The 27,712-nt window shown below is 41.4% G+C and overlaps 2 protein-coding genes across 5 annotated transcripts in view; one reads left to right on the top strand and one right to left on the bottom strand.

Moving 5' to 3' along the window:
* LOC148521646 (bile salt export pump-like) overlaps positions 1 to 27,712 on the bottom strand; it is a 79,859-nt gene that overhangs the window by 20,418 nt on the left and 31,729 nt on the right. Inside the window, exons 11-19 of one of the 4 annotated variants that reach the window (XM_088474851.1) lie at positions 27,308 to 27,421; positions 25,761 to 25,871; positions 24,790 to 24,915; positions 23,613 to 23,816; positions 10,880 to 11,050; positions 7,824 to 8,025; positions 5,746 to 5,821; positions 4,749 to 4,875; positions 1,262 to 1,417 (exon numbers count right to left, since the gene is read on the bottom strand). In XM_088474851.1, the coding sequence (XP_088330977.1) occupies positions 1,262 to 1,417; positions 4,749 to 4,875; positions 5,746 to 5,821; positions 7,824 to 8,025; positions 10,880 to 11,050; positions 23,613 to 23,816; positions 24,790 to 24,915; positions 25,761 to 25,871; positions 27,308 to 27,421 (1,287 nt within the window). Of the gene's footprint in view, positions 1 to 1,261; positions 1,418 to 4,748; positions 4,876 to 5,745; positions 5,828 to 7,823; positions 8,026 to 10,879; positions 11,051 to 23,612; positions 23,817 to 24,789; positions 24,916 to 25,760; positions 25,872 to 27,307; positions 27,422 to 27,712 lie in introns of all 4 variants that reach the window. The other 3 variants (XM_088474850.1, XM_088474852.1, XM_088474853.1) reach the window with 3 other exon arrangements.
* LOC148521647 (uncharacterized) lies at positions 11,817 to 18,679 on the top strand. The gene is made up of 2 exons (XM_088474854.1): positions 11,817 to 11,934; positions 15,254 to 18,679. The coding sequence occupies exons 1-2, from the start codon at positions 11,868 to 11,870 to the stop codon at positions 18,202 to 18,204; spliced, it is 3,018 nt and encodes a 1,005-aa protein (XP_088330980.1). The 5' UTR covers positions 11,817 to 11,867; the 3' UTR covers positions 18,205 to 18,679.

Genomic DNA, 27,712 nt, shown 5'->3' on the forward strand with positions numbered 1-27,712 from the left:
CCACTAGTGTTTGTGGAGAACAGCTTTATGGGAGCTAGCAGGGGCTATTGGTTTCTGCTATTTAGCAGCCTACCATTTTTTTAGTTTTTTTTGTGCTTTTTAAATCAAAATGCTTCTATATGCAGAAAATGCTGTAACAACATGTTCCTTTGTTTTCACGGACATGTTTGTTTACTTCTCTCTACCTGTCTTCCCATATGTGTCCACCCCATGTGCCTCTGTTGTCCCGTTGTATTTGTGTATCTCAAATATCTTACAAAAAACACTAGTATAAATTTATTGATGACTATTGTACATACTTAGGCTTGATGAAATGGAGACTTGGGGGTAAATTTACTAAGATGGGAGTTCTATTAAAAAGTGATGTTGCCCATAGCAACCAATCAGATTCCAGGTACTATCTTCTAGAAGGTACTAGGTAAATGAGAAGTAGAATCTGATTGGTTGCTATGGGCAACATCACTTCTTAAATAAAACTCCCATCTTTGTAAATTTACCCCTTGAAGTCAACCAGTTACAATAGTGTGTAATTCATACATGTCCCGAATTAAAGGGAAGATATGGCAAGCCTATTTATTCAGAGTATTGTTTTGCAGTCCTCAACAGTTTACAAAAATTGTTAAGTGACACCACAGCTGAAATAATTGCCCATCCCTGATGTGCATAGATATTCTTTGGTACGACTAGTTATTTCACCACTCTGGCAACCTTGTCTCTCTCCACTTATACTCTATTCTTTAACAAAACAAAAAAAAACTATACAATATATACAGTTACAGTAAATAAGTAGAGCTGATTTATTTTTTAGTTATTGTTTAATAAAATCAACCTGGTCAAGTGTAGTCACATATACCCCCGATATGTCCAGCAAACTCACAATTTAAGGGGAGACCTCCTGGATTCCCAAGAGAGCAGGCAATCCTCCAAAACATCACTTACCCTCAGCAAGGTGGGCGGAGCCATGGCGCACATTGCATCATCGATACATGCCCACATTGTAAGAGCGTGAAAATGTGAACTCCATCACTATTCCCCTATATATGACAGAAGTATGGCTTTATGATATGATTACACTCCCACTCAGTGACACCAGTTGTGTCATCTAGCCCCACTGATCTCTTTTTTTCCTTTCCCTCCTCCACAGCACTCAGCAAATGAAGTACAGCTTCCTTCTGCCACTTTGCCTAAATGAAGTTATTAAAGCAGTAGGAAAGTACTATTGGCGACAGAATGGTTCTAATACACGAATGAAGGTTCTTACCCCAAGAATCTGACTGAAAAGCAGAGCATATAAAGGATTGACAGCACCATTCACAGCAGCCCCCAGTGAACCAACTAACATAAATGGCCATTCTGGAGCATTGTACTTCAAAATCCTGGCAACTGGAGCGGGTTCCACATTGTCATCATCAAAATCCTGGAATATAATAATAATAATAATAATAATAATAATAGTAATGATAAAAATTTGGAATGGACATAGCATGTTTAGGAAGAGTAGGATAGATGGGAGAGGGGTATAGGTTTAAAATTATGTAAACACCTGTTTAACACCTGCACAGTAAGAAAATATCAGTAAAGGTTACAACAATATAAAGTAATTTTGAGCAGATTTAAAAGCACTAGTATAATAGTGATTGGAGGGCCTGATTCAGCAAGGATCGCAGTTGCTAATACGCAAGCAATCGGCCGATTGTTGTGTACCGCACATGCACATGCATCGTGTGCCGAACACTGCGATCGGGACTGCAGTGACTACGCAGACCCATCGCAGAGTGATGGACAGGAAGTGTTGTTTGTGGGAGGTGACAGGGGGGGTGGTCGGCAAAACGCAGATGTGCCAGTGTGTTACAACGCCGTTGCAGGTGCGTGCTTAAATTAGCCACTGCAATGCCCTACACAGCTTGAGGTCTCTCAATTTCTGAGTAAGGTCAGAGCTTGTGCAAGTGTGCGTGAGGCTGCGATTGTTCTCGATTGTAACGATGGTTTTGCAGTCTTGCTAAACATTACGGATGTGTGTAAGGTAAACTGGGCGTCCTCATGTAGTGCTGCGACAGCATAGCGATCACAATGGATTAACATCCGTAGTGAATCAGGCAGCAGTTTGCTATAAGCCACCTAGCATAAACAATCATTCTGAAACTCAATTATTATTACAACATTGAAAAAGCAGAAAAGTATAATATAGACGATAGACCTTCTTCCTTAATCAGCTCAGTAAATTATTGAAGGTTGTTGACGGGGAAATTGAACTCTCAAATAACCAAGGGCGGGATGCATGATGCATGGTTATTTGGGATGTGATGCATCCCGCCACCCTTCGCATGCATGCCGACAATAGTTACGCCGGTATGCATGAAGAAGTTCACAAAGTACAACGGTGATAAAGAATATGTACTGTATATATATGCTTGCCTAACACACAGAAGACAGTAGCCTTAACTCTCTACCTGAGATACAGAGGGAAAAGGACATAATTCTTCAAGGACATTCGGCACATGTGATTTGTGTTTCTCATGCACGCCAATGATTATGGTACGTTGCGACATAACAAGCTTGCAACATTAAGTGACTGGACTTCTTATTGCTGTGCGGATTAATTGTGTGTGTGTGTGTCTGTAGTCAGGCATTTGAATATTGGAGTATGTAGTTTATGTAACTTAGAAGGTTCATGGACAGGAAATAGACCCAGTACAACAGTGTGATAAGCATAGCATGGTTACTTTCTGGAGAGGGAGATTGTTCATTAGCTGATTTGGGTTACATGGCCATTGTAATTGCAGTAGTCATAAGTGTGCTGCCTCTGAGGAGCTGAGCTGCAGATCATAGCCTCCGAGGAGCTGAATAGTTACAGAACGTGTTTTGATTGTGGTTGTGCACATTTCGAATGTTGGTGCATGCTATTTAATATTAGGGTCATTGTCAATATTCGCTTCCACTTTATTTTATGTCTTAGTTGTTATCAATATATTTCATGTCTTACTCATTATCAATATTTTTCATATCTTAGTCATTATTGATACTTTCATATATTGGTTATTATTGATATTCTTTGTGTCATATCCAGTGTCAATATTCCCCTGTTATTACATATTTTTGTGGTACATATTGTTGCTACTCATTTGACTTATGTAAAGCTGCAGAAAACTTGTCCACCCTTTCCTACATCTGCAATTAATAAATGTACCATGGTGGATTCAGCAGCAGACCTTGTGTGTCTCATTGTGAGGTGTTGGGGCAAAGGTTTTCTGAATCGATCTTTGGTGGACAAACAGAGGGCCTGATTCAGACCCGGTCGCTCTGACAGAGTGCTCGATCTGAATCAGGGCCGGGCTTTTTTCTTTAGAGAACGGCCTCCTGGCCGCTCGCATTGCTGTGGGTGACCTCCCACAGCTACAGCGAGCAGCCATGATGATGGTCGCGATGGTCAAGACCAATGCGACCATCGGGCTTGCGACGAGACCCTTGTGGTAGGCAAGCCCCAGAGAGCTTTCGGCTCTAACAGAGCCGGAAGCTCTCCACTGACATCACTTGTGATGTCAGTGGGGCCGCCCCCAAACGACAGGCGTTCTCATTGGAACGCCTCCGTTTGGGCAGCCACCCCCCCCGTCCCGCCCACCGAAGGGGGCGAGCTGTCACTCAACATCGACAGTTCGCCCCCTTTGTTGCGAGACCTGGAGCGACGGAGTGCCCGTCGCTAGCCTGGTCTCGCGCATGCGCATGACGGAGCCGGCTCCGGTGTGCGCATGTGCTGTGGGCCACCATCGACCCGGTTGCGAGCGCTCAGCGCTTGCGACCGTGTCTGAATCAGGGCCAAAGTTCCCTACCCTGTGGTTTATCAAGATCCAGGTGGAGCCACTGCCAGAAATCAGGAGAGGTGAGAGACTTAAAGAGCAAGCTAGGGATCTGGCTGAGCATAATTAAATTTATAATTAAATCAGAATAATCTAATTTTCAATTTGACATGTCAAAATAAATGACTTAATTTTAAATGCCAACTTCTGTTGTCCGTGTCTTATTAAATATTAAGAAGGAGTCTATATGTAAAATGTAACTGCTAGGGAGCTTAATACCAGTTATATATTCACCATCACAACATGGCACTGCAGTCTAGATGTGTGTAAAATGGGTGTTACAGATTTATATTATTGTTGACCTTAGTACCTTTAGGACACATGGGTGAATAGCTAGGGGGTCAGTTGCTTTATCTGCCTTAATATTATGTCAATGTAACTGCATCTCCTCCTATGTTAGGCAATAACCATTTTCGTACATAGGCTTTTGCTACACAACTTATCTTCTGACATTGTATTACTCTACTGTGAATACATATATAAAATCACATTTAAGAGAACAGCTCTTTGGGGTCTATATACTAAGCGTTGGAGACAGATAAAGTGGGTGGATATAAAGTACCAACCAATCAGCTCCTAACTGTAATTTTTCAAACACAGCCTGCAATGTGACAGTTAGGAGCTGATTGGTTGGTACTTTATCTCCATCCACTCTATTTCTCTCCAAGGCTTAGTACATATACACCTTTATCTTCTACAATTATTTTTCCTATTTTATCATAGATTAGCCCAATGTTATCACTTTTATTTTTGTTACAGTTTATGTATTTACAAAAACACTTTGGAATTAGATTTATTTATTTTTCAGCATCAATCTTTGGTAACTTGATATCCTTTTTATAAGTTGTTTAATTGCCTTGCTTTGTAATCTAAATATTTTAAGATGTGTCTCACCATGGTAGATTTGTTTGCATTCTGAGATACATTCTGTACAGCCTCAGATGTGTCCGGTACTGTCAAAAATGGAGTATCGGGAACAATGTTTGATAGTTGAGATCTTGACCGTTGGCGAATAGAAGCACTGGAAGCCAAAAGAATACAGCCTCAATATCTAACCTATTCACTGTACTACTGCACTGTAATGAACTTACTCATACTTTATACCATAGCATAGGCGATTGCCAGAAAGATCACTTATGGCTACAAACTTGGCAGCAGTTTTCAAAAAAAAATATTAATAAGTTTATAGAGAGAATTTTTTATTAAGTGAATAAAATAATATAGGCAAAAACATACTACAGATACTATAATTTATTTATTTTATTAAGTGAATAAATATAGGCAAAAACATACTACAGATACTATAATTTATTTATTTTATTAAGAGAATAAATATAGGCAAAAACATACTACAGATACTACAATTTATTTAAGTTTGTGTATATGATTAATTTCTTAATATATGGCTTTGTGAAATATTAACTAATTTAATAGAAATAAATAATATATCAATCTGTTTAAAGCAAAAGGGAAATGTTAAAACAAATTTTGTTTTTAATTTAGCATTATAATTGTAGTCAAAGACTAGCATAATAATTGTTCCTTTATGACTTTTCCCCTGACGTATTTGTATTATATTTTAGAAGATACCATACTGTATAATTGTACCTATTTAATATGACCTTTCTGCATTTCGAAATCTAACACAATCCTTCTTTTTTCTAGAAATTGTTGCAACATATAAGGTGAAAGCCTTCAAATACATGTTACGTCACAGGAAGCTGAGTGTATATTAATAAACTAACACAAATGCAGAGAGTCATATAACAGCTCATAGACACACCAATTATAGCAGCTGTGCATATAATTAAGTTATGTTTCATACACCACTGTTTATTATTCAAGCAGTGTGTGAACTTTACAGAATCAATCACTATTGTGATGAGCATACCGTAAGCTTGCCTGATAACTGCCTCTACGGAAAGACTGAACCTTCTCCAGCTTGGGTTCTGTAAATTCTTTGTTTTCTTTTTCTGAAAAACACAATTTTACAATTTATTGTTATAGGCATATATATTATATATATTATATTATAAATATTATATATAAAACGAATTTAAAAAACATGGTATGGGTTTATTTAATTAAAAATAGCGGGTAAAGAAACATTGCATCACAGATTGCTGTATTGTACATATTAAGCAGCACATGTAATAAACTAAAGCAGCACATATTAGTTCTCTCTCTCTCTCCTTATTATTACTCATTATTTGTTAACAATTACTTATAAAATGCCAACATAGGGCCTGATTCTGAGCAGGGGTGCCCTCAGGGTTGGGGGGCGGGCACTGATTACCCGAGCCCGTGCTTCTTGGAGGGGTCTGACAAGGACCTGGGTCAACTGTTGTAATAGTCTAATGTTTCACTTGTGGTGAGAGGCATAGTATTTTGTTTTTCCGGAGCTGGTGTGGCTATGTTTCCCGGATTTGCCCATGCCATCCCAGTGCCCAGGCCTCATTCAGCTCTCGGCGGCCCTGATTCTGAGTGCCGGCTTAAGCTGGCCACACACTAGACCAACTTTCATCCAACTAGTTGATTGATTGGAATGAAAATCTGGTAAGGTATGAAAGCAAATGACAATCAGCAATTTGCTCCCAAACGCCGGAAAATGGACATAAACTGTTGTTTGAACAAATTGTTTAGATCAAACACTTAAGAAACTTGTCTAAATGACCAGTTTCATCTGTTTTCTGGCATTTAGGAGCAAATTGCTGATCATCATTTACTCCCATACGTTACTAGATTTTAATTCCAACTAATCAACTAGTTGGCTGTTTGGATGAAAGTTGGTCTAGTGTGTGGCCAGCTTTAGGCAGACGTACGTGGCTAGGAGATTTACTATCTTACTATTACCTTATAATAATACGAGTTTTAGTCCGTCTAATACCTACCATGGGAGGGATCGTTTTCATGCGTTTACAAGGTGGCCGCCCAGAATCGCCCATTTCACAGACAAAGCAATCCTATGCACAGAGATAGCAGTCTGCTTTCGTATTCTACATGAAGGTGTGTATGCATGGAGCAGTACATGTGCAGTGGTATCTTCTGGCGCATGCACAGACTGCTGATAATTGCACAAGTGTCCGCTTTTGGACTTGCATCCCACTCAGAAATAGGCCCATAAGGCCTAATTCAGTTCGATTATGCACGCAGTCTCACTGCGAAAACATGCCAATCCACTGTGATCGTTATGTCGTTGCAGCACAACATAAGGACACCCACCTTACCTTACACACATCCGTAATGTTTAGCAAGACTGCGAAACCATCGGTAACATCGAGTACCATCGGAGCCTCACGCACACTTGCACAAAGTCTGACCTTACTCAGAAATTGATAATCTCATCGCACACAGTAAAAGCCAAAGCTGCGTATGGCATCGCAGCGCCTAATGTATGCACGCCCCTGCAACGGCGTTCAAATGCACTGGCACGCCTGCGTTTCCCCGACCACCCTCCCGTCACTTTCCCCAATGGGTCTGCGTAGTCACTGTGATTGCAGTCCCTATCACAGGCAATGGTTCGCGCACATGCACTGCAATGCATACGCATGAGCAGAACCAATCAATTGGCCGATTGTGTGCATAATCGCAGCTACGATCCATACTGAATCAGGCCCATAGTCTGCAGACTGTGCCAAGGTAGTGAGATTTATCGCTTCTCAGCAGGGCTATAATTAACATTAAGCATAATAGGGGGTATATTTACTAAAGTGCATTTTTTTAGAAGTGGAGTTGTTGCCCATAGCAACCAACCAGATTCTAGCTATTATCTTCTAGAAGGTACTAGATAAATAAGAAGAATCTGATTGGTTGCTATGGGCAACAACTCCACTTCTAAAAACCCGCACTTTAGTAAATATGCCCCTGGGTTACTGCCCAGGTTTATGAGAAAAGTGTTTATTTTTCTATAGCCAACTTATATTTAAGCTGTAATAAGACTTGACACTGCAATTAATGTTCGACATATACCTTGTTTCTCCATCTCAGTTAACGCTTTGTCTCCTTGACTCTGTAATGTCACCAAAGTAAAATAAACTCCTTTCCTCTCGAGCAGTTCATCATGCGTCCCTCTTTCTACAGCACGACCATGCTCAAACCCAATAATTACATCTGCGTTTTTGATTGTGGATAGTCGATGCGCAATAGATATGGTTGTTCTGCCAAAACGAACCTGAACACAAACATGTACATTAATTGTGATGAACATTTTAGCTTAGCATAATGTTTACCATATGAACTACATATCATTTATCCTTTATGCTCTTTCAACACATCAGAATTCCCTTTAAAAAAAAGTAAGTTAACTCTTTTATGCAAAAACATATGCCTCGGTGATGTCTGGATTTGGTTAAGAGATGTTGGCAGGACCTAGGGAGGAGCAGTTGGGTGGACCTAGGGAGGAGAAGCTGGGTGGACCTAGGGAGGAGAAGCTGGGTGGACCTAGGGAGGAGAAGTATAGTGGACCCAGGAAGAAATTAGGAGGACCTAGGGAGAAGTTGAGTGGACCCAGGGAGGAAAAATTAGGTGAACATAGGGAGGTAACATAGAGTGAACCAAGGGAGGAAAATTTGGGAGGACATAGGGAGGAGAAGTTGAGTAAACCTAGGGAGAAGAAGTTGATAGGATCCAGGGAGAAGAAGTTGATAGGACCCAGGTAGAAGTTGATAGGACCCAGGGAGAAGTTGATAGGACCCAGGGAGAAGAAGTTGGGAGGACCTAGAGAGGAGAAGTGAGGAGGACCTACAGAGAAGAAATTGGTAGGACCTAGACAGGAGAAATTGGGAGGACCTAGGGAGGAAAAGTTGATAAGCACATTTTAATGGCATTCCTTGCTGTGCATTATGGTTTACAGTCATTTAATTTCACCCAGCAAAAACATTGAATTTTGCAGAAGGTGATGGAAAACATCTAAATAGGATGCATTTTGCACTTTTTGGTTGCAGAGGAAGCATATATCTAGGTGCACTTAGCTTTTTGCTTTTGTAAGAGAAAAAAACTTTAAAGACACAAAACTTTCAAATGTCATAAAGATAGCCCTGAAGTTTCATCACTCTCATTATTAATTTGAGCCATTTAACTTAGGCTAAACCTGGTATTTTTTTAAACTCGTTTAAAAACTCCAAAACTCAGCTGATTTGATGCATCTGAAACTCTCAAATTTACTAAGAAGTGTGTTTATCTCAGATCGAGTTGGCCGATAGTGAAGCAGATCAAGATTTCCCACCCGGGTTACAAGTATAGAATGAGATTACTCACCCAAGTTGCAAGTGTCTTCTCTTAGCCAAACTCTCCCGAACAAGCAGCATGCACATATCAGTGAGATATGCGAAAGCTGCTTGTGTGATACTCCTGTCAAAATAGGGTTAAATGTGAAAAAGAGTGTCAGGCGCATGGGTCACAGCCAATCATCGGCGGTGTATGTAATAAAATTGTACTTACTACGGTGTGTGTGTCTTGTGTTATTTTCACTATTTTTTTTACAGCGGGGGTACAGGTGCTGGCTGCCTGCTGGCACTTGTAGATCCACAAGTGCCAAAGGGCAGGCATACCGGCACCTGCAGTTCCACGGTAAAAAACAATTGTTTCTAACTATTTTCACTACTATTACCCCTGTACCCACCACTCCAGGGGTACGGGAAGAGCCCCGGACTTCAGCTTAAGTCTGGGGTTGCTCGGGAAAGGAGGGACCCCTTTATTGAGGGAGTTCCCACCTACCCTGAGATCCCCAGCTTGGGCTGACCAGCTTGGGGTGATAATGCTTTGGCTGGGGAGACCCGGTGAAAGGGTCCCCTGGCTGTAGCATTACACCCCGGCCGGATTTGAGTCCGGTGCTGGTTTTAACTGGGGCTGGTGATGTTTTTATCTTAAATTAACCCTTTAGATAAGGTTTACATGCAGAAACATACACAAATCACACTGATCTGTGTATGTTTCTGCCAAACTCGCAGCTCAGAAGGTGGTCTATTTGAAACTTCAATTTAGCTGTGAGTTTGCTACAATTACACCTGAGATAGTAATCTTCATTCTTAAGGGGTACATCCACTAGCACACTGTGAAACGACTGCGAGATTACGACATTGCAATCGTGCAGTCGTTTCACAGTCTGTGCTGTGCCTTCAATGAACGATCAGTCGTTCAGTGCAGGCACCCTCCCTCATCCCCCAACATGGCCAATCTGTCGTTATCGGCAGATTAACCGGCATGTTCGGGCGATGATAGATGTCAAAAACGACCAGAGGGAGCGCTCATTGCTGGTCGTTTTTTACATTTGCATGACCAATTTATGCCCGATTAACGATGTCGTTATCGTTCAATCGCTCTGTTTAATCAGGTAGTGGATGTGTGCCTTTAGTAAATTCCCGAGTTGTATCTTTTTCATGAAAAGTACTTCCTGAGTTTGACCGATGGTGAGTTTATTCGAGTTTGCAATCTCACCGGAACTTTCCAGTGAAAAGAGAAACATCTCACCCGAGTTTGCCTTTCGTAAATTTGCGAGTTAAAAAAATGCCTAATCTCACCCGAGATTGCAATCTCGACCAAACTCGAAATCTTAATAAATTTACCCCCTAGTTTGCAGAGGCATTTTCCAAGAGCACAGAGTAGACACTTTGAAATGTCCTGGGCTCACCATATAGGCAAATAAGTGCAAAACCAAGGAATTTTCAGTGCACATCCAGTGTACTGTGATTGTGGTTCACTGAATGTAAGACACACATGCACTGTTACTGTGAGGACACAAAGTTACATTTTCAGGATTCTGAAAGTTACATATTTTGAGAGTTTCCCCTGGCAATAATAATTAGCTTATTCTAGAATTTCTCTAAAGAATTATTGATTTATCCAACACATGTTTCCCTAGATAGGGAAAACCTTTATACTTTGCTATCACAAATACCACTACCACTAAATAAACAAAATATCTTATTTACCTAACATCCACAACAACTAAAATTTGATCAGCCATTTTTTAATTCATATCTGACTAAAGATGAATAAGCATAGGACATTGTAATGCAAAATTCCACCTTATCTAGAGCCTCTTGGACAATTGCTTCACTCTCATTATCCAGGGCAGATGTGGCCATGTCAAGGAGGAGGATTCTGGGATTTCTGACCAGAGCTCGAGCAATTGCAATTCTCTGCTTCTGCCCTCCGCTCATCTGCCCTCCACCTTCTCCGACAAGGGTGTCAAATTGCTAAAAATATAAGAACAAATGTTTAACAATAAAGAGACATTTTTGAAAATCAGTACCAAAATAAATGCTTATTATATATATATTCCACGCTTATGGACCTAATTACTAAAGTGCGGGTTTTCCAAAGTGGAGTTGTTGCCCATAGCAACCAATCAGATTCTACTTAACATTTATGTAGCACCTTCTAGAAGGCAATAGATAAAATCTGATTGTCTGCTATGGGCAACATCTCCACTTCTAAAAACCCGCACTTTAGTGAATATACCCCTTACTGTCACAGGAAATTTGGTTTCTTTACCCTCTATTCTGATGTAGGACACCAGTGGCAAAATAATATTAATTATCATTTTAATACTACTACTACTACTACTACTACTACTACTACTAATAATAATAATATATATATATATATATATATCTGTCTAACTTTCTAACTAGCTATCTATCTCAATATTGTCATATAAACTACATCCTGCTATCATGGGAAATCAGCCAAGTTCCTGAGAGAGCTAGCTGTAACAGATGGTTAGATTAAAATAACAATGTATGAAATGTGATATAGCTAAATAGAATGACATAAATATCATTTGAATCTGGAAGAAAAGCAGCGTTTCTATTACCAATCACTAATCACAGGCTTCTTTGAGCTGGAATAATTTGCTAATTGTGGAGGCTATAGAGTGTGTAAAGGACATAAAGGACACAATGGCTCTGGCCAGGTATAAGTAGCAGAGTGGTGGACATTAGTGCATTGGGTAGATGACAGCCTTTTCTCTTGAAGAGCACCATCTACATAGACTGCCAGCTACTGGGGTGAATGATCATGAAGCTTCTCATCTTTGCCTTGCTGTTTGGGACAGTGGCAGCCAGAGTGCTGCCAGAGGGTAAGTACTTAGCCATTGTGTAAGATGGATCTCGGCTGTCTTTGGCTCCATGGGTATTGCCCATTGACACGCCCAGTATTCCATCTGTAAGCTGAAGTTTTACAATACTGTACTGTAGAATTTCAGTTTACAAATTAAATACTGGGAGTTGTTCATCAATGGCTGGAGACCTGTAGGTTATATATCACTTAATGCAACCTGTCATGTTTTAGTGTCAGTAGTATGATGGTGAGATGTGGTTCCTTGCATTTGTATGACTCTTTACTGCAGCAAGCCCCTGTCTGGATACAGGCTTTCAGGATCCCCCTATCAAAAGTACATATTTAACATAGCTTAACTATAGTGTTAAAATATGTGTATACTAAAAACAGCACAGTGACATAGCAGATTGGTTCTTTAATGTTGATGATGGGGAAGAGGTACAGGGACCGAGGTAGAGATAAAGGCAAGTCAGCTGCAATTGCATGCACAGAACTAAATCCATATTACTGTATGCCTATACACAGAGTTCTATGCATCTGCATGGCCGGATCGGCTCTACTGTATCTGTACGTTTGGCTCTTACAGCTGGCATCACTATCAGTGCGCACCTGCACCAGGCCTATTCTTGGTGCAACAAGTGTATCTCGAAAAAGGCGTATTTATTCTTCTGCAAAACATCCTCACTGTACTTTACATATGTGGGAATTCCCCATTATGGTCCAGTTCCACCTATCCAGTTGCAAATGGAGAGGCAACTGAAATACGTATGACATGGCATCATCCGTACTTGTGTGCACTCAGCTCTGGAACATGGGCAGTGCAAAAAAAAAAAACGCAAGATACACTTGTCAAACAGAATTCCTTTCTGCTCTGTAATGGCTCCCACAGTGTAAATCTGCCTATTCTCATTACATCTACATAATACTGTAAAGGATTGAAGCTGCTTATGTGCTGTCTCATAGAGAGACTGTCTGATCTGTTTACTATAGGTCAGACAGGCAGGGTATGCATGGGTACAGGCTTCCAGACCTGGCTGGCAAAGCTTCCGAGAAGAGTATCACTGAGCTGCCCTGGCAAATATTTTATTGGTAAAATAGGCGAATCAGCAGTGATAAATAAAATTAGTTATTACCAACTCTAAGTAAATAGGGCCATGTGTGTTACCGCAATGACTTATAACTTTCAGTGCCATAGTGCAGAGGTTGATATACTGTCTCTTCTCACCATAAATAGGGCATGTGATGCCATTAGGCAAGCCTAGCCTTATGCCTAGGGTGTCATTGGCTTAGGGGCATCTAAGACACTGATTTAATTAAATACTGTAACTCAATTGTTCTTAAACTCGGACCTCAAGTCTCCACACAGTTCACGTTTTCCAGGTCACCCAGCAGGTGCACAGGTGTATTCATTACTCACTGGCACATTTTAAGAGATCCACAGGTGGAGCTAATTATTTCACTTGTGATTCTGTGAGGAGACCTGGAAAACATGTACTGTTTGGAGTCCTGAGGACCGAGTTTGAGAACCTGTGTAACTCATCAAGTGTTTTTGCTGCCCCTGCGACGCCCCCACATGGAGCACCAGCCACTGCCATGAAGTAGTATCCAGTTGCTTCTTATATTTAAAGCAGTCACACTTACAGTCAAAGGTGTTGACTCATTAATGAGTATCATTGTATAAAGGAAGAGAAGCTACATTACACGTGATGACCTGCTTAGGGTACAGGGACATTTAGGGGGCAAATCAGTTGTTCTTACCGTGGCTATTTCTTTTGGGTGCCCAATGGAGCAATTAAATTGTTGCTCTGCTGCTGCACACATTTCTGCTCGCTGCCTCCCGAGGTGGCGAGCAGAAATGTGCAATAAGTCGGTACTTTAGATGGGTTTAGCCGCTTTGTGTGGTTAAACCCGGTGCTTCTGGGTGCACACATAGGACACTTGCACTCTAACTCAGGAACAATTGAATTGCTCTTATTTGTGTCTATTACGTTTGGGCATCCAAAAACAATTGAAAAAGTGTTAACATGCTTTAGCTAGTTACATCCATTTATGCTTTAGCTGTAAACTGTATACAGTGGCTTGAGGGTAAAAAATATTTATTTTTAATTATATAAAAACAAGAAAAACTAGCAAGGTGCTGCTTGTCAGGAAAAAAAAGAAAGAATAACACAGATCCATAGGTATGTATCTCGAGGATATTTCAAAGCTCCTCAGTAATATGGATACAAAAAAAAATTGAAAGCGGCACTGAGAATAGCAGAACAAATGGTTAATAATAATAATAATAATAATAATAATAATAATAATAATAATAATAATAACTAGGTTAAAACTGGGGATCTATTGCTGCTGGGGGATTTATTGACACATGGGAATGGGAGGCAATTTTACAATTGTGACCTATGGACTCAGGGAATGCAAGACACCCCCTAGGCCAGAGGTTCCCAAATGCAGTCCTCAAGGCACTCCAGCAGTTCAGCTATTAGTGATATCCATGCTTGACAAAAGGTGAATTAATTAGTACCTCGGTAAATGTGATTTAACCACCTATGCTCATCCATGGATATCTCCAAAACCTGAACTGCTGGGATGCCGTGATGACCATGTTTGGGAACTTCTGCCCTAGGCATATTTGTTTTTTGTTTTTTTTAAATATTTCAATATATTATTAAAAATATGTTCTCAACTAAATTAATAAAAAAAAAAATACTATCAGTCTCCAAATCAGTGGGCACACATTTAGTCATCCCTGTCTGGTGTTTATTGATGTTTTTATTTGCAAATCAACCCTCAATTGTCCTCAAAATATCACTATATTTAGCAATGAAGTTCAGTCCATTGGGTGGGATGCATCAAGCATTGCATTTTGAATGTGATGCATCCCGCCACTGATCACATGCATAGTGGCGTTTAGTAACGTGATGTGCATGTAGATTTAAGCAAAGGACAGCTCTCCCGATAAGAACTGCCCCATGCGATGTGCAGACTTCCGGGTTTATGACCTGGGAGTCCTTCTCTGCATTAGTGGCCATCGAGGGATGCCCGGAGGTTTGACTGCATTTTTGGTGTTTATGCTAAAACTAAAAGCTGCTGAACCCCATAATGTCACAAATTGCTCAGAGCAAGCAATGACATTTAGTAACACAGTGTAGAAAATGAAAGCAAATATCTAATTGGACACTGTGGGAGCTGTTTGTTTCATAGCACATCTTATAAATGTGCCCCAAAAAGAACAGACAGCATTGTTGCTGTATTATTACACTATGAAAACATTTTATACCAAATGATTGTTAATTATTATTATTATTACTATTAATATATATAAATATTTATTTCAGCTATAAATGTTCAACAAAGGAACCCATCTGAAAGACCTTTATTCAACCGGTTAAAGGAATGCGTGTTTCCCAAAAATTATACACAACAAAATGAAGGACTTACAAGAGGAACATCTCAGTATGATGGAGACAAGGGAAGCAATGTTAAAGGTGGAAATGAAAAGAATGGAAGCGGGAGAAGACAAAATTACATTTCTGAGGATCAACAACAAGAGTCAAAGTATAATCAAGAAGAGCAAGAATCTATACATAGTACAGAAAGACACAAACGAGATATAAGTGATAGTCAGCATGGAGAAAAAGGTCATAAAAGAGCAGAGGAAAAGAGACAAGCAGAACATGGCAGAAATGGACAAACGATCGCAGAGTTAAGGAGAGAAGCAGAAATTAGAGGAAAGGGTCAGAAGACAGCAGAGGAAAAGAGACGAGCAGAACATGGAGGAAAGGGTCAGAAGATATCAAAGGGAAAGACACAAACAGAAAGTGAGGAAAAGAGTCATGAGATAGTGAAGGAAAAGAGACATACACTAAATGCAGAGAACATAGTAAGGGGAAAGAGACATACAAAATCAGATAAAAAAGGAGAAAACAAGCGCCAGAAACCAGGAGAGCGAAATGGACAGGAGTCAGAGGAAGGGGCAGATCAGAAACCAGGACAGAGAAAGGGACACAATACAGATCATAAGAGAAACCAAAAAACACGTGAAAGGGCAGGACGAGAAAGAGTTGAAAGCAAAGGTAAATATAATGGCAGAATACCAAGAGCTATAAATGTGAATTCCAAAGGGGAGTGGAATGAAGGAGAAAGGCATAAGACAAGAGGAAGTGATGTAGTGGAAGAAGGGAGGCATAGAGGAAATTGGTCAAAAATAAATGAGAAATCAAAAGAAAAGAGACAGATGCATGAGACAAATGGCAAAAAGGAACATGATGGAGCAAGGGGGAAAAAGCATGCATCTAATAATAAGAAAGGAGAAAGGAGTACTCAGCAGCTAGGAAAAAGTGAAAGGCATGACGTAGGAGAAAGGACAGGGCAATATCCACAACACAAGAGGACTCAGAAGCCAGGAGAAAAAGATGGATATAAACAAGGAGAAGGCAAAGGGCAGCAAAAAGGGGAAAGGCATGACGTAGGAGAAAGGACAGGGCAATATCCACAACACAAGAGGAGTCAGAATCCAGGAGAAAGAGAAGGATATAAACAAAGAGAAGGGAACGGACAGCAACCAGGGGGAAGTAAAAGGCAAGATGAAGGAGAAAAGACAGGGCAATATCCACACCACAAGAGGAGTCAGAATCCAGGAGAAAGAGAAGGATATAAACAAGGAGAAGGGAAAGGGCAGCAACCAAGGGGAAGTGAAAGGCATGACATAGGAGAAAGGACAGGACAATACCCACACCACAAGAGGAATCAGAATCCAGGAGAAAGAGAAGGATATAAACAAAGAGAAGGGAAAGGGCAGCAACCAGAAGGAAGTGACGGGCATGATGTAGGAGAAAAGACAGGGCAATACCCACAACACAAGAGCAGACAAAAGCGAGGCGAAAACCAAGGACATTATCTAGGAGAAAAGGAAGAGCAGGAATCAGGAGAAAGAGAAGGTCAGGAACCAGGTGAAAACAGAAGTGGAGATAAAAGGAAAAATGGAGAAAATAAAAAGACAGCAACACAAGTTGTTAATCCAGGTCAAAAACTAGGAAACAAAGTAGGGTACCAGAATTATGGAAACAATAATGGAAGATCACCTAGAAATGCAAATGCATGTAAAGGAGATGAAAATGTAGGAGATAAACATGAAATAAAGAGAGTAATTGACACAAAAAAAGAAATGAAGCAAAGCAGTAATAGTACCCAGGAAGGTAGACATAATAGTACCAGCAAACATAGACCAACGGAAGAATGTAAGCATGATGCTACTTGTACAAGTGTACATGACAAATCAGAGGAACAGGCACATATAAAAACAAAACAAGATAGAAATAAGGCAAATGGAACAAGGGCACATCAACAAGGGAAAAGGGAAATGAGGGATGCTGCAGGTAAAAGATACAGAGAGTCAAATGGTCAGAGGAAAGCAGAAAAAGAAGTGAAGCAAGAAGGAAAAAGAAGGGTAGGCCAACAGGATACAGAGCAAAAGAGACATAAAAGTACAGACGAAAGAGGTAATGGAAATGTATATGAGAGGAGGCAAAAAAAGAATGGAGCAAAAGGACATGAAGTAACTAAGGAAACTCCAACAGGATATAACTCTGCAAGGGAACAAGAAACAGCTGATGAGAATATACATGAATCATATATGAAAGGAATTTTTAGTACAGCTAGGGAGGAAAGACACACCAAAGGAAAAGATAGGAAACAAAAATTAGGTGAAGAAAAGCCAAAGGAAAGTAAAAAAACAAGTGAACATGATAGAGCAGAAAAAAAGAGACTAGAAAGGAGACAGGAAGTTCACAAAAACAAGACACATAAGAAAAGGGAACATGAATCAGAAGAAGATGTTTCAAGTGAGGAAATAGACCACAAGAGTTATGCAAAGACCACTCAGCCTCCAGTTGTAGCAAATGAAAAGTCACCAGTTCCTGATAGTGAACAGCCATCTCCAGCTGGTAACCAGCCACTAGTTCTGGAAAGTGAGCAACCACCATTTCCAGCTGGTGAGCAACAACCAGTTCCAGACAGTGAGCAACCACCAGCTCCAGCTGGTGAGCAGCAACCAGTTCCAGACAGTGAGCAACCACCATTTCCAGCTGGTGAGCAACAACCAGTTCCAGACAGTGAGCAACCACCAGCTCCAACTGGTGAGCAACAACCAGTTCCAGACAGTGAGCAACCACCAGTTTCAGCTGGTGAGCAACAACAAGTTCCAGACAGTGAGCAACCACCAGCTCCAGCTGGTGAGCAACAACCAGTTCCAGACAGTGAGCAACCACCAGTTTCAGCTGGTGAGTAACCACCAGTTCCAGACAGTGAGCAACAACCAGTTCCAGACAGTGAGCAACCACCAGTTCCAGACAGTGAGCAACCACCAGTACCAGATAGTGATCAATCACCAATTCCAGCTGGTGAGCAGCCATAAATTCCAGATATTGAGAAGTTGCCAGTTCTAGATAGCGAGCTACCATCAGCTTCAGAAATTAAACCATTACCAATTCCATCTGATGAGGAGTCACCATTTCCAGCTACTGATCAGCTACCAGTTTCTGCATATGAATAGCTTGCTATGGCTAGTGAGCAGCCATCAGTTCAGACAAATGTGGTTCACACACTGAAATAAAGGTGGATGCAAAGAAAAATCCACCACACTACAAAATATATTACATTATCTTTGTTAGCTACCATCATTTCCTCTCTAACCATTATTTCCTCTCTAACCATTAGTTCCTCTCTAAACGTCTATGTTATAGGTATTACATAAAAATAAAAAGTGCAGCAAAACAATGTAGCTCTGGTTTATTTCATTGTAGTTCTACTACACAATTAAGTCAAAATGTATAGATAATGAGCCAGAGATAGTGTCATCAGTGCCTCACTAATAATGTACTCAAGAGCTAATGAGTACCATCTTTATAATAAGCGTTTTATGCCAAATCGGTGCTCAATTATCTGGTAAATAGAATTTGCTTTGCTGATACCAATACCTGCTTTTGGTATAAATGTGAAAGAGAAGGATATTTAGTACCAGGGAGGGCGGCATCAGATTTCTTGTGAGCTGGAGAAAACAAACTATGATTTGTGGCCTCTGCTCGCAAAAAAATCATATATTGCTCTTCCTGACACTAAAAGTTGCCCCCTTTTTTAATTTCTCGTGTCAAATCAAATCAATCCAAGCAATCATTACCTCTGATGGTAATGTAATTCTGAATATTATATGTATACAAATTAATCTATACTATATTATAAGAGTGTTGAGTATGTCTGTTTGTTCCAAATTGGCGCAAAAACGACTGAACCGATTTGAATGAAAACTGCACCATTTTGTAGAAAGAAACTCCTAGAAATAGAAATAACCGGCACTTTGTTTAATCTTGATCCATCAAGTTTAAGCTGAGCAATAAAAAACAAACAAAATCTATTAACATCAATAATGCAAGAGATAGGTATGAGGAGAGGTGCTTTAAAGCCCGCGTTCACTTGAATAGGATAGGTTAAATAGCAGTCTGTGCACAGGGCACACAGTGACACTGGTGTGAGTGGTGGGTGAATAGGAGAGGCTACATAGCAGTCTGTGCACAGGGCACACAGTGACATTGGTGTGAGTGGTGGGTAAATAGGATAGGCTACATAGCAGTCTGTGCACAGGGCACACAGTGACATTGGTGTGAGTGGTGGGTGAATAGGAGGTTAAATAGCAGTCTGTGCACAAGGCATACAGTGACATTGGTGTGAGTGGTGGGTGAATAGGATAGGCTACATAGCAGTCTATGCACAGGGCACACAGTGACATTGGTGTGAGTGGTGGGTGAATAGGATAGGCTACATAGCAGTCTGTGCACAGGGCACACAGTGACATTGGTGTGAGTCGTGGGTGAGTAGGAGAGGCTACATAGCAGTCTGTGCACAGGGCACACAATGACATTGATGCGAGTGGTGGGTGAATAGGAGGTTACATAGTAGTCTGTGCACAGGGCACACAGTGACATTGGTGTGAGTGGTGGGTGAATAGGATAGGCTACATAGCAGTCTGTGCACAGGGCACACAGTGACATTGGTGTGAATGGTGGGTGAATAGGAGGTTAAATAGCAGTCTGTGCACAGGGCACACAGTGACTTTGGTGTGAGTGGTGGGTTAATAGGATAGGCTACATAGCAGTCTGCACAGGACACACAGTGACATTGGTGTGAGTGGTGGGTGAATAGGAGGTTACATAGCAGTCTGTGCACAGGGCACACGGTGACAGTGGTGTGAGTGGTGGGTGAATAGGATAGGCTACATAGCAGTCTGTGCACAGGACACACAGTGACATTGGTGTGAGTGGTGGGTGAATAGGATAGGCTACATAGCAGTCTGTGCACAGTGCACACAGTGACATTGGTGTGAGTGGTGGGTGAATAGGATTGGCTACATAGCAGTCTGTGCACAGGACACACAGTGACAGTGGTGTGAGTGGTGGGTGAATAGGATAGGCTACATAGCAGTCTGTGCACAGGACACACAGTGACAGTGGTGTGAGTGGTGGATGAATAGGATAGGCTACATAGCAGTCTGTGCACAGGGCACACAGTGACATTGGTGTGAGTGGTGGGTGAATAGGATAGGCTGCATAGCAGTCTGTGCACAGGGCACACAGTGACATTGGTGTGAGTGGTGGATGAATAGTATAGGCTACATAGCAGTCTGTGCACAGGGCACACAGTGACATTGGTGTGAGTGGTGGATGAATAGGATAGGCTATATAGCAGTCTGTGCACAGGGCACACAGTGACAGTGGTGTGAGTCGTGGGTGAATAGGATAGGCTACATAGCAGTCTGTGCACAGGACACACAGTGACATTGGTGTGAGTGGTGGGTGAATAGGATAGGCTACATAGCAGTCTGTGCACAGGGCACACAGTGACATAGGTGTGAGTGGTGGGTGAATAGGATAGGCTACATAGCAGTCTGTACACAGGACACACAGTGACGGTGGTGTGAGTGGTGGGTGAATAGGATAGGCTACATAGCAGCCTGTGCACAGGACACACAGTGACATTGGTGTGAGTGGTGGATGAATAGGATAGGATACATAGCAGTCTGTGAACAGGACACACAGTGACATTGGTGTGAGTGGTGGGTGAATAGGATAGGCTACATAGCAGTCTGTGCACAGGGCACACAGTGACATAGGTGTGAGTGGTGGATGAATAGGATAGGCTACATAGCAGTCTGTGCACAGGGCACACAGTGACATAGGTGTGAGTGGTGGATGAATAGGATAGGCTACATAGCAGTCTGTGCACAGGACACACAGTCACAGTGGTGTGAGTGGTGGGTGAATAGGATAGGCTACATAGCAGTCTGTGCACAGGGCACACAGTGAAATAGGTGTGAGTGGTGGGTGAATAGGATAGGCTACATAGCAGTCTGTACACAGGACACACAGTGACGGTGGTGTGAGTGGTGGGTGAATAGGATAGGCTACATAGCAGTCTGTGCACAGGGCACACAGTGACATTGGTGTGAGTGGTGGGTGAATAGGATAGGCTACATAGCAGTCTGTGCACAGGGCACGCAGTGACATTGGTGTGAGTGGTGGATGAATAGGATAGGATACATAGCAGTCTGTGAACAGGACACACTGTGACATTGGTGTGAGTGGTGGGTGAATAGGATTGGCTACATAGCAATCTGTGCACAGGGCACACAGTGACATTGGTGTGAGTGGTGGGTGAATAGGATAGGCTACATAGCAGTCTGTGCACAGGGCACACAGTGACATTGGTGTGAGTGGTGGGTGAATAGGATAGGCTACATAGCAGTCTGTGCACAGAGCACACAGTGACATTGGTGTGAGTGGTGGGTGAATAGGATAGACTACATAGCTTTCTGTGCACAGAGGGCACACAGTGACATTAGTGTGGGTGGTGGGTGAATAGGAGGTATACAGTTGGGAAGCCGGCGGACGTAAGCCCGACAGCCGGTTTCCCAACTGCTTTATCCCAGTGAGCGTTAAATGACAGGCGTCTAAATCTAGAAGCCTGTCATTTTACCGATGCCGGGAGACCGGCGCCCGGCATCCCGATCGAAGTGATGCGGGGCGCCGCTGCGGACAGCCGCGGGGGGGAGGTTAGGTTTAGGGCCCCCGGGGGTGACTTAGGGTTAGGCACCCCCGGGAGGTTAGGATTAGGCTAGGGGCAGGGAGGGTTAGGGTTAGGCACCCACGGGGGGGGACTTAGGGTTAGGCACCCCCCCGGGGGACTTAGGTTTAGGCGGCGGGGAAGGGGGGTTAGGGTTAGGCACTTAGAGGGGGGATTAGGGTTAGGCACTGGGGAGAAGGTTAGGGTAAGGCACCCCTAAGGAGGGTTAGGGGGGATATGTTAGGTTAGTTGATACTTACCAGGGGACGATCGTGATTTTCAGCCATGTCGGCCAGCCGCTGTCGGGATTTGAACCGCCGGACTTAAGTCCGGTTGTAATTCATACCGATTCGGGCACACAGTGACATTAGTGTAAGTGGCGGGTGAAAGCGCTGCTGCCACCAGTTTGTATAGCTCTGCTGGTCACTCCCGCCTCAGGACCTCTATACAAAGCAATAAAACTACTCAAATAAAAATTTTTTTGTCAGAAGTGATGTCATCGTGGGCGTAGCCGAGGGCAACAGCTAGTATGGGAATAATTCTGCCCACAACTAGAGCACACAATTTTATTTTTATTAGGGCTCACACATGGTTGGTCTAACTAATTTCTAGTACTATTTTTAACGAAAATATATGTCATATGCAGCACCTGAGAAACATAAATATTAAGGGGTTTATTTAATTATTCTTTCAGGTTTCCCAGCATGTTTAAGCCTGAAATTTAAAAGGACAATGATAACTCTGCCCCTGGGCAAAACCATGCTGCACTTCAGGTGGGGCAGATGTAAAATATGCAGAGAGAGTTAGATTTGGGAGGGGTGTTTCCAAAAACTGAAATCTTTGTGGTCTACATATAAAAGCAGCTAGCATTTTATATAAAGCTTATACAAAAATGTCAATGTTATAATTTCCATTGCTGTCCAGAAGCTGAGCGCTTTCTCTAACGACTCTTAGATCACTTACATATAGAGGCCCAACCATGGCTGTTTCAATATCGAAAACACAACTGAACATAACTTTTCTGTTATCTAGGAGACTGGCTTCTGACCCAACGAGAAGTGACAGTAATGCCCTCCTAAGCAGGTGTTTGGAGAGTCTGATATCACACAATTTGAACACAGCATACTGGCAAGACTATAGTTAAATATAAACTGTTATATTCCCTCTTTATCATTCTGCCATAATCTATTCCCATGTCTCCACTTATTCAATTCACCAAGAGATGTTTGGTAGGCTTAAGGGGGCAGTCACTTTAACCATATACAGTAGACCTGCCTGATTTCAAATATAAAGATGTTCCCTATCCTACACCACTTGTATATTAGCCTTGTTTTTCTTCTACTATAGAATTAGAATTGTGTTTATCAGCAGTCACATTTTTAAACTATCATGTGCATAGAAGACGTTTTGTAATGGATAACGCAACCTATATTATAGATATTACCAGGATATTGTCTATATGCATATATATGCTCGGACCTATCCTAATTTCATCAGAACATTCCCAATGTGCGGCAGGACATTATTAGGCAGTATAGTTTGTTTTTTTACATTGTATGCTAGGATGGGTTGTTCAAAAACTACCTGTGGTAAATCCATGATGAAGTTGTAGGCATTGGCTTCTTTTGCAGCTGAAATAATCTCCTCCATGGTAGCAGTTTCCTTACCAAAGCGGATGTTTTCAGTGATTGTGGTTGCAAATAGGACAGGCTCTTGCTCTACAATGCCGATCAGAGAACGCAGCCATTGAATGTTCAATGAGCGTACATCATGTCCATCCAGAGTAACCTGCCATGATCAGAGTGAGGACAAAGAGACCAGGCTGAGAGAACACACATGCTATCTATGGCAACACTCATGAAAACTATAACATACTGCAGAAGTACCCAAACCCAAACTGACTTAATTAGTACCTCAGTCAATTTGATATAACCCCCTGGACTTAAGCATGGATATCCTTAAAACCTGGACTGTTATGGCGGACTTTGGGAACATATGACATAGGGCCTGATTCAGAGCCGAACGCTCTGACCAGAGCGCTCGCTCTGAATCAGGGCCCTCCTACCTGTTTTTGGAGCGACCTCATGGACGCTCGCATAGCTGTGGGTTACCACCCACAGCTTATGCGAGCGTCCATGATGATGGTTGCGATGGTCAAAGACCATTGCGACCATTGGGCTTGCGACAAGACCCTGCGGTAGGGTCTCGCTGCCGCAAGCCCAGGAGTGATTTTGGCTCTATCAGAGCCAAAGTCACTCCCACTGACATCATTACTGGGAACGCCTCCGTCTGGCCGCCACGCCCCCGGCACGCCCACCAAAGGGGGCGTGCAGCACGTCCCCTTTGGTGCGAGACCCCGAGCGACGTATTTCTCGTCGCTCGCCGGGTCTCGCGCATGCGCACGACAGAGCTCCCTCCATCGTGCGCATGCGCATTCGCCAAAGATCGACCCGCTTGCGAGCGAACTTCCCTCGCGAGCGGGTCTGAATGACCCCCATAGTGCATTACCCAATTCTCAACACAGGTAAAAAAATGAATATATAAATCATAAAAGTAGCCAAACATAGAACATTCATTAAAAACAATAACATTTTCAGCTTTTAGTACAATCACATTAGATCATGGTCACAGGAACATCTACAGCCATTATTTTGGTATTTGTTTTTAACACACATATATATGAGGACCTGGTGCTCAGTGAACAAATGAACAAAGTGTGTAAATAATATTATCGCCAAACGCCAATAGCTGAAAAGCTCACCATGCCTTCAGCAGGATCGTAAAAGCGCTGGATCAGTTGGATAGTTGTGCTTTTTCCAGCTCCACTGGGTCCGACAAATGCTGTTGTCTCACCAGACTTAATAACCATGTTTAGCTTGTCTAAAATCTGTGTAGAGAAGTAATGGTTTCCATTATTGTAAGAAAGGTCTGCTTTCACTGTGACTGCACTGACTAGCAGTTTTAAAAAAAGATTTATAAATCTAGACTTAACTATCAGTTTAATTCCCTGCAGACGTGTATGTGCCAGGGACAGTGGCACACAAGGAAATTATGTGAACTTTATTTAATTGTTTATTTAATAACCTTAATTTATATAGCGTATATATATATATATATACATAGTACGCTGTATAGCTAACAATGAAATGATTACCATTACTAGAGCTATCTTTGCTTGTCTCAAACTGTCAGCCAAATACGGATACTGGGAAATATCTTACATGCTGAATAGTTTTAAATTGTAAATTTTTCCTAAATAAAGTATACAGTAGGCTTACTTTTTTTTCTTTACTTATTTTGTTAATGAGAGAGGGGAAAGCCTGTCCCACAGCTTTGTCATGTGAGGAGATACCCTGACAAGAATATTGCTCCTGGGGAGGTTCTGGGATGGGACTACTTGTAGGATAGTTGCTTGATCTTATGTGATCAGTGCTGAGGTAATTGAAATTGCGGAAGATCAGGATATAACAAAGAGAAGCTGTAAATATTGTTTGACCACATAGGAGTATACAATGGCGAAGTAAAGGAATTAATCACTGACATGGATGAGGAATGTCCTCACAGGCTCACTGTATCTTTGGTGACTAGTGGTGTCACAGGTTAGCAAAAATAAGAATATATTTCACTGCACTTTATAAATGGATCCAAGGTCATTATCTGCTCTTAGTAAATTTTTTCAACTCATTACGCAGTCTGAAAACTGCAACCTTATTATAGAATTTTGCATTATACCTTGACTTCCGGTCTGGATGGGTAGTGGAAGGTAATATTATGAAATTCAATTTCTCCCTTAACCTTATCCAGTTTGTGGCCCTCCTCTGACATGCAGTCAATCACTGGCTCCTGCAACAGAATGAAATTCTTAATGAAGAGCTGGAATTTCTATCCAACCAAGAATTTATGTATACATAAAAACAAACCTGAATTATTATTATTATTATTATTATTATTATTCATAATTATTATTAATAATAATAATAAAAATACTTGTGAAATATATTAGATTAGATTATCGTTTAAACTCAAAATCAGGAGAAATCCAAGTCAAGTTTCTTGCACACTATTAGATCCTTTTAAAGTATATAACACTAATCCTTAGTAATATATAAAGATTGCTTGAAACTTTTTGGTGATGTTCATACTTTGGGGATATGTAGTTTAGCAACAACTAGGACAAGTAAATTGTCCATTCCTCCAGCAAGCAATAGACATCGGGTATAAAAGAAAATGCTCTTATGAAAACCAACCAACAGGGCTCCCCTGTGCATTAATGGGAACACAGTCTGCAAACCCGATGTTTATTGAAAGTCTTCCGTATTGCCTGTGTACTTACAGGTAATAGAGATGTCTCTATGGTACATGATGTAACACGGCAAATTGAGATCACTTATCATATCTAACCAAATAAAGCCTTTTCCGAAAAAGTTACATAAAGTTTTAAAAGGATTGTCACTGAGCAACAGTGGTCAGACATTAGTTGGCCTCTGTAATATTATTAATATTATTTAATATAACTTTGTGTTCTCAACAATTTTTTTTATAGCACTGGAGAGTATTAGGTAATGATCTCTCATGTTTGCAGTTACCTTAATGTGATTGTTCTCAGATGTTACATATTTACACCTTCATATTGCTTTCTGACCATATTTATCCAGGATTTAAAAGCTGTATTTTCTATATGCCGTAAATCCCTGTGATTAGTGTTGGTAGAAGTATCTAAAAGTTACAAATGCCATGTGGACGCTAAAATGAGCTTTGTCCATGCAGGTTAAAGTCCTGTTCATGTGTACAGGGACTCCGTTTTTAACATAACAATAACCAAGCAATCAACTAAACAGCTTAAAAAAACTAGACAGCAAAATTCAGACTAACATCTGCTACACACTGGCTGACTTCTGTAAAAGCCCCTCCGGAGGGGGCACCTCTCTCCAATGGGCGGGGGGCGTGGAACCGCGTTCATGTAATTGAAGCCATGTTTTCACTGTTTAAAGCTGTGATTCGCTGCATTCTACAGCGGGGGGACACAATTCAATGCAAATAACATCATCCAACCTCCAGGCTGCCCGCTTCAGTAGCGAAGTGGGAGGCGACTGGAGACTGAACAACTCTGTCGGGAAGCCAGGAGAGCCCCTAAGATTGGGTCTCTGTCTATAGATAGACAGACAACAAGATAGATAGATAGATAGATAGATAGATAGATAGATAGATAGATAGATAGAGATAGATTACATTAGATTGGTTTCATGTCTCATACTGTACATTGATGACATTGGGCTTACTTTATCAATGGTTTCAAATATATTTGTGGCAGCTCCACGTCCAGATGCAAAGGCCTGTAAGCAGGGTGATGCTTGTCCAAGGCTCAGGGCACCCACCAATACACCGAAAAATACCTAATACAGAAATAACATGTTGAAATTTAGCTTCCTATTGCTACAATACACTTATCCATAAAAGAGAGTGATCGTTTTAAATTAATGGACCTCATAGAATTATTTTGAAGAAGTGGTTGTCCACTAAACCTATTCCCACTTCCATTCCATTGCTAAATGTATCTATTCTTTTTCAATTTAACACAGCTACCTGAACTTAAAGTACCCTCTTTGCCTACACATACAGTGGTAGCAGCCATTTTTGAGCTTGACTATGTGAGAATTATGTAAGTTTTTGTAATATTAGCCATG

This window comes from Taudactylus pleione, unplaced genomic scaffold (assembly GCF_031769625.1).
Source record: "Taudactylus pleione unplaced genomic scaffold, aTauple2 ptg000156l, whole genome shotgun sequence".
Taxonomy (NCBI): domain Eukaryota; kingdom Metazoa; phylum Chordata; class Amphibia; order Anura; family Myobatrachidae; genus Taudactylus; species Taudactylus pleione.